The following is a 7,500-nucleotide window of genomic DNA, read 5'->3' as shown; positions in this document are numbered from 1 at the left end:
TGACGTCACTCCTTGCAGTCGTGTGTGTCCTCAGTCTGAACTGGCAGTGATTAAGGAGTCAATTTGTTTTAGGTAGTTTAAAGTTTAGTTTAAAAAACCTGCTTATACCTGATCATTTTGGTGTAAAAAGGTATTTGAGGCTGAAAAATCTCTGGACTGTTTTGACTGACAAAACAAACTCACGTTGCTTGCCGCACATGTGTCTTGGAGACTGTTGCTGGTTGATGAAGTACAGAACCTAATGTGAGTTAAATTAACCACTGTAATTAACCAAGATTATAGTGATAATTAAAATCTAAATGGTGATACTAACCATCTGGCCTTTTTACCATGCTGTAGATTGATACCGGTAACTGTTTCATCTCTCTCTCAGACAGAGAGAGGGAGGTGGATAAATCCAACAAAATGTGAATAGAGTCTGGTTCAGGAAACTTGTTTTCTCCCTGAACAGTGACGTGGTCTGATGTGGAGGTTTTTTGTGCAGCAAGACACCCAACAACGTGTATGTGTAACGTGTACAATGTGCACGTGCACACACATACACACACACACACCCACAGGTTGCAGCGTATGTCAACTCAACAGTCTCTAATATATGTAACATCAACCAAATGTATAACATGATGAATTTTAATAGTTAGTTTGACATGACCATGGTCCTACAGCCCCGAGGTGAGGCAGTCCATCTGGACCAGAATTACCAGACAGCCAGTCTGAGCATGCACACATGGACAGAACACCCACACACACACACACACACACACACACACACACACCAGTCGTGCCATGTGGTCTTGGAATCCAGTTCAGTAGGGGGTAGAGTGTGTTGGTGCTCTCATGGAGACACACACACACACCCCCCCTCCTCTGCCCTCCCTGCACTAATCTGTTAAGACCCCCGCGCTGCCTCTTGGTGTGTATGTGTTGCCACATGCCCCACATAGCTGGCATGGTATTCACTGGCTGTGGTTCTCAGTCTCTCTCTCTCTCTCTTCCAGTCTCTCTCTTTGTTTTCACGTCTTTGTCTTCCTGTTGTGAGTCATGACTTTAACTCTACTGCAGGACACTGTACCAGACCTGTCGTCCTGTCAGTCGCATACTTAACAAATTACATTTAATGTATCATCCAGAAGTCTGAGACCATGTGATTTCTGGACCCCCCCCTGTAGGTAGTTTGGTTTTCCTTTGAAAGGTGACTCATACTGTGTTAATGTTGCACAAAACATTGAAAACCTTAAAGATGCACCAACAACATCTCTCTCCAGCTCATCCAGGATAATCTACCTGGCTGTTTTCAGTGGAACTACTTTCTACCATGCAGGAATTGAACTAACTGAATTTCTTGGAGTTGTGATTGATCATAAACTAGACAGATAGATAGATAGATAGATAGATAGATAGATAGATAGATAGATAGATAGATAGATAGATAGATAGATAGAAGCAGGGATCCACCCCCATCCCTTCCAGCTTGTCTTTAAGGATGGGGGGAGAAAAAATATCCAAGTCAGTAGCAATTCTGTATAAATCTAGGGATATATTCAATTCTAAGGCCTTGTATTAAATTTACTGCTCACTTATACTTCCCTATATAACTTATTGTGTGGAAGTGTGGGGGTCGGCCTTTTAAAAAAGTATAAATTCAATAGTCTCACTACAAAAACAAGCCATATGTATTATTAATAAGGCCTGTTACTGTGATCACACTAATCAATTTTCTAAATTCTCATGCTATGAAATGTAATGATTTTGTTTATTATGAAATAATGTAAATAATATTCAGAGCTAAATCAAAGTCATTTTGAGGGTTTCAAATGTGAACAATTTTCTTTCCTTTTTGGTGGGAAGCTTAAGTGATAAGAATGCAGGCAGGCATATATAAGCATTTTGCTTCGGCCTGAGGCTGTTCAGTCACTACTTAAAACATAGATTATTGAGTTTGATTTTTACTGTATTATGTGTGATGACTACGGTGGCTCTGAGAGCTCAACTGCAGCTCAAAAAGACACATGCAAATAGACAAATGCACTGCAAATCCAGAAAACATCTTCATCAGTTTGACAACACATGTGCTGCAAATACAGGGGGACACTAAGAAGTGAAGAAATTGTGACTTGAAGTTAAAAGCATTGAACAACAAGTGCGCCCCAGCTGGTTTTTCTTTTTAAGTTATTATTGGCCTTAATTCCAATAGAGAGAGAGAGAGAGAGAGAGAGAGAGAGGAGGATATGAAGCAAAGGGCCATGGGTTGGACTAGTTAGAGTTACGCCTTCATGGTAACAATAACAATGCTAATCGGTGCATGACAGAGTGAATATGTAAATAAAACCACTTCATGTGTGTAGACATGACTTTCCTCATGTACACATGCTTCCACTGTATATTGTGTGTAAGAGTGGGCTTGACTGACTGACTGACTGTCCTTGTGTGTCACAGAGCAGCAGAAACTGCACACATGACTGAATAACTACCAGTCAATGCTGTATCAGTGTATCAGTCTTTTGTGTCCATTGAGAGATGAAGCAGTTTGGCTGTTTACATACAGGATCTAATGACCGGCCTCCACACCCTGCCGACTGCAGCCTGGATCTTTCCACTGAAGCAGTGTGAGAGTACAGTATAGATCAGGATCTGGAGCAGCCATGTCCACCAGTTCAGACAAACCACCCAACCCCCCCCCTGCTGTAATTAGGCCTCTCTATTTTTACCCCCGTTTTGAACTTCACATCTGTGCTGTAAAGATTTATTTTCCTCCTCATCAGTGGAGCTTTCTCTGCTGCAGCTGCATGTGCACACAGTGTATTTTCTGTTGTGTGTGGTTACAGTGGTCATTTTGAAGCTTCAATTGAGAATGTGCTATATTTACCACCGGATACTGCAGCGCAGATTTCATCCTGATTCTCGTTTCCAGACTAAAGCCCACACCCTGTTCTCTGGTTATCTGTCATTTTCTCATCTGAAGAGAAAGAGAAAGAGAGAAAGAGAAGGAGAGGGTGGAGAGTGCTGCTGGGAAGGAGGGAAGGAGGGAGGGAGGGAGGGAGGGAGGAAGGGAGGGAGGGCATTGCTTGCAGTGAAGGTCATCTGTTAAACAATGACTTCTACTTGACGTAATCACATGCACGGAACAAAAGAGTGAACATCCCAGCTTGTGCCACTCTCGGCTCTGTGTCATGGTGTGTGTGTGTGTGTGTGTGTGTGTGTGTGTGTGTGTGTGTGCGCGTTTGCATGTGGAGGAATTCTCCACTGAATCCTCAGAAACACGTGTGAAGGCTTTTATTGTTGGAGGGTCAGAGGACCTGCAGCTCTTCTTCTTTATTCGGAGAGTTTTCTTTAGTGGATATGTAGGCCAGTGAATGTGGAAGTGTACGTCTGTCCTCAGGCCGCTGCTCTGTGAGGAGACATGAGGGAATCGGCTGCACAGAGCGGTGACACAGAGCTGTGTGCTGGCTGCCATTCATCCCTGCTGAGTGTTAACAAAGTGTAACTCAGCAGTTAGGAAGATGATATTCTTCCTGTCTGACGTCTGAGTACACCAGTGGAGGACACCTCTTTTTATAGTTTTCAGTTTGTCCGTGCGTCTGTCCCATTCTGTTGGACATGATATCTCAGTAACACCTTCAGAACTTCTTCAGATTTGGCACAAACATTCACTCGGACTTAAAGATGAACAGAAAGAGCTGCATAAAACCAACCCAGCTGAGATCTTCATCACTCCACAGTCACACACGGACAGGATGCAGTTGCGTGGTATTAAATCTTATCCGTTAATAGTGGTGACAAGTGACACACACACACACACACACACACACATACAGTATATGTAAAGTATATACTCATCATGAGTAGGACGTCTCTCCAGTGGTGACCACTGATCCACAACTCTGATCTCCTAAAGGGATTAAAAGGCTCAGCAGACACACACACACACACACACACACACACACACACACACACACACACACACACACACACACACACACAGATCCATTTAGCATTAGGGTGTAAGTGTGTGTCTATTCTCCAGGGTTCACACAGACAGGTGATCAATAACATAGGTTATCAATCAGACCAGATGATGGTGTGTGTGTGTGTGTGTGTGTGTGTGTGTGTGTGTGTGTGTGTGTGCGTGTGCGGGGCACATCTAGCACTTAGCCAACCGTTGTCAATACTGTTGAAAGCTTTCTGACAATGAGGAAAAGGCTGTTTACGTGTGTGTGTGTGTGTGTGTAGGTGTGTGTGTGTGTGTGTGTGTGTGTGTGTGTGTGTGTGTGTGAAATACAGTAAACAGTATTAGTAGAGTAGTGAAGTGTCACAGTAAAGCCAGTGTGAAATTTCATTTTTTTCATTTTAATAAATGTCTAAGCTTCTGTTTTCTCTTTCATCATGTAGTTCTGAGTGTAGACTGATCATCACTGATCATCGATTTAAATGCAACATAACAACATGTGAAAACAGAGAAGGGGTCCGAAGACTTCCTGTAGTCACCAGTTCTTCTCCCAGCTGGTGGTAAAATGATTCCTGTAGAGAATAAAAGCTGCTGTGATTGGCCCTCATGAGGAAAGGAATAGAGCAGATGAGTTGTGAGGTGGGAGAGTTGGCAGAGTGAGGAGACGGAGGCAGATTAGTGCCGACAGGTTGTCAGATGGATGGTGTTATCGCCCGTCTCTGTCTGTACCTCTGACAGCTGGGGAGCTAAGCAAATATTATAAGAGAGCTTCCATTAATCAGAGTGTGATTAAACCACGATCACAGACACACAGCGCTGATGATCAGCAGCAACATTCAGACGACAAGAAGAATCACCTCGCAACTGCATATCTGCAAATACACACAATGTTATAGAAAACATTATCAAACACTGTTTTTTTTCTGTTCATATTTGTTTGTTACTCATATAAAATTTACTTTGAAATAAAGCTGTTTTTTTAATGGACTGGTGCCACATACCACAGAGTTTATACAGCATAAACTAGATTTTGTTTTGTTTTGCTTCATTTATTTCACACAAATCAGGATTAAATACAAGTAAATAATAATGATAATAATAATAATTTTTATTATTAATAATAATAATAATAATAATAAAGTTTATTTATAGAGCGCTTTTCAAAATCAGAGATTATAAATGTGTGAAATATGTGAAATATTTAAAATAGATTACTCAAAAGCGTCTTGAAAGAAATGCGTTTTTAGAAGAAGATAGTGATTTTGTGAGTCTAAGTTCATTGGCAGGTTGTTCCACAGTTGTGGTGTCCTGACAGCAAAAGCTCCGCCCCCTTTAGTCTCACATATTGATTTTGGAACCAACAAGTTCCTGTCTGACCTCCGACTACGTGGAGGTTGATAAGGGGCAATTCATTCAGAAATATAGTGCTATAAGTGGTTTAAAAGTCAAAAGTAGAATTTTAAAATTGGTTGTATAACAGAGTGGTAGCTGGCTACAGACTTTCAGAGGAGGGCATTAAGATCTCTTTTCTTAGTCTTTGTTAGCAGTCTGGCAGCTGCATTTTGTTCTATTTGAAGTCCAGGAGTTGTTTTCTGTCAGGAGACCATGACAGTGGTCTAATGGTGAGGAAATGAAAGCATGTATGATGGTTACTGTATCTGTAAAGCTCAGACATGAATGGATTTTGGCAACGTCGCTTAAATGGTAGAAGCAGGATCGTACTGTCTTAGTGACGTGAGTCCCCAAATGAAGATTGGAATCTAATAGGACGCCCAGGCCTTCACTCCAGGATACAATATACACCAGTATTCACACACCATAGTATTAAGCAATGACTATAGACTTTTTAGTGTCTGTTAAAACGCACAGACTTTAATTCTCTTTTCTTTTTTCATCTTTGAGACACAAGATGAAATCTGAGCTACAGTGCTTTGTCCAACTAACTAAACTAAACCAGTTACTACTTAACTGAAACCATAACTCAAAACCAGTGTCACTGGGTGGAATTAACAACAATACAACAGCTTTCACATCACAGTAACTAATGTTAGCTGACACGTCACATAACAAGACAAAGGTAGTAAAGAAAATTCTACATTAGTAACTAGTCGACGAGCCGTCTCACACCTCTGCACTCTGACAGCAGTGATGACATCACAAGCCCTGTGTCAGCACACGCACGTTACTTTACCGTACTGCAACTGGTGGGTTGCTCAGATGGCTGTGATTGGCTGGATGGCCATTCAATCAGTCTAACTTCACCAAAAGGTTTTCATGTATTGGGAACTCAATTTCATTTTATCCTTACCTCAGCTCCAATAGACCGTACAGATAGGTCTACTACCTCTTAAAAAGTCAGAGGTGGAATCATGTTTCTGTGAAAGTGCAGGCATCGCAACGCCCATAACACCCATGGGTGCGATGTTCTAATAACTGAGAAAAGTATTACACCATATAATATTACACTCATTTATATGAGGCTCAAATAGTGACTGAGGTTAGAAATCGTAGAAAATGTTTCTACTTGGAGAATAAACTACAAAAATTTGGATAATTTCTTGGTCAACTCATCGATTTGAACCTTAAAGTAAATAATTGATCAATTCTAAACCCCCAGGAATTTGGTGGGCTTCACTCTTTCCTGAATTTAAATACTATCATGTTCAATGAAGAACACTGAAGGTTGTTCTCCTTCAGATGAGAAGATGAATAAAGTTCCTCTCTCTGCAGCCAGTGCAGGTAGACTTCCTTCTGATACACATCCTGCACTTGTCAGTAATGGAGCAAAAGGACTGTCAGACATTTCACTGTGGTGTTCTCTATAGGGCAAACCACTGGTGGAAGGATACGAAGGGATCCAGCTGTGACATCTCCTTCAGTTGTGTATGTGTTGTGTACCACAGCTGCTGTGGTTTCCCAGGCTGGCTGGTTGACTCTGCGCTCAAACCATATAATACAGAGTTTAAACAGGCACACAATAGGACAGCCCGGTTCCCACGACAACTATGACAGGACCTCTGCTCTGTTTTTATTGCCTGTGTGTGTGTCTGTGTGTGTTAATGAGACTAAACAACCTTTAGTCTCTGCCCGTTCAGTGTGAAGAAGCAATAAAGTCTCTTTCAAAGGTGCAGGAGCTGTTTGTTTTTTTAACTTCAGTCTGATGAAAGAGAGGTGGTGCATTCTGACCCTTAAAGGTTGCCGTAGTCACATAAACACAGGCTTATTGACCTTTTTAGAGGAAGGGGCTGTATGGATTAAGATGCTCAGACAGCTGTGCTAGGGCTGATATCATCCTCTTATCTTCAGACTGGTGTTTGTCATGTGACCACAGGTCTTTGTGTTACTCTTGTGTTGACTCCCACTTGTGTGTGTCTGTGTCCAGGTGGTCGTTCCCACTCGGGTTGGACAGGTGTACGTGTATGACACCGTGAAGTCAGACCAGGACGAGTACGACGTCCCTCCCAGACATCAGCCTCCGACCCAGCAGGACATTTACGACGTGCCGCCCACCCGCCAGCAGTACAACACACAGGTCAGACTTCGTGTGTGCGTGC

General features: G+C 42.1%; 1 protein-coding gene across 4 annotated transcripts in view; it reads left to right on the top strand.

Moving 5' to 3' along the window:
• The window catches only part of bcar1 (BCAR1 scaffold protein, Cas family member), a 90,380-nt gene that overhangs the window by 70,410 nt on the left and 12,470 nt on the right, over positions 1 to 7,500 (top strand). For all 4 annotated transcript variants that reach the window (XM_087171552.1, XM_023397397.2, XM_023397395.2 and 1 more), the window contains one exon: positions 7,329 to 7,478. In XM_087171552.1, the coding sequence (XP_087027678.1) occupies positions 7,329 to 7,478 (150 nt within the window). The remainder of the gene's footprint in view (positions 1 to 7,328; positions 7,479 to 7,500) is intronic.

The sequence above is a fragment of the Seriola lalandi genome, unplaced genomic scaffold (assembly GCF_002814215.2).
Source record: "Seriola lalandi dorsalis isolate HSWRI2012SDOR001 ecotype SW California unplaced genomic scaffold, Sedor1 jcf7180002055008, whole genome shotgun sequence".
NCBI classification, from domain to species: domain Eukaryota; kingdom Metazoa; phylum Chordata; class Actinopteri; order Carangiformes; family Carangidae; genus Seriola; species Seriola lalandi.
This window is presented reverse-complemented; position numbering and strand designations above follow the sequence as displayed.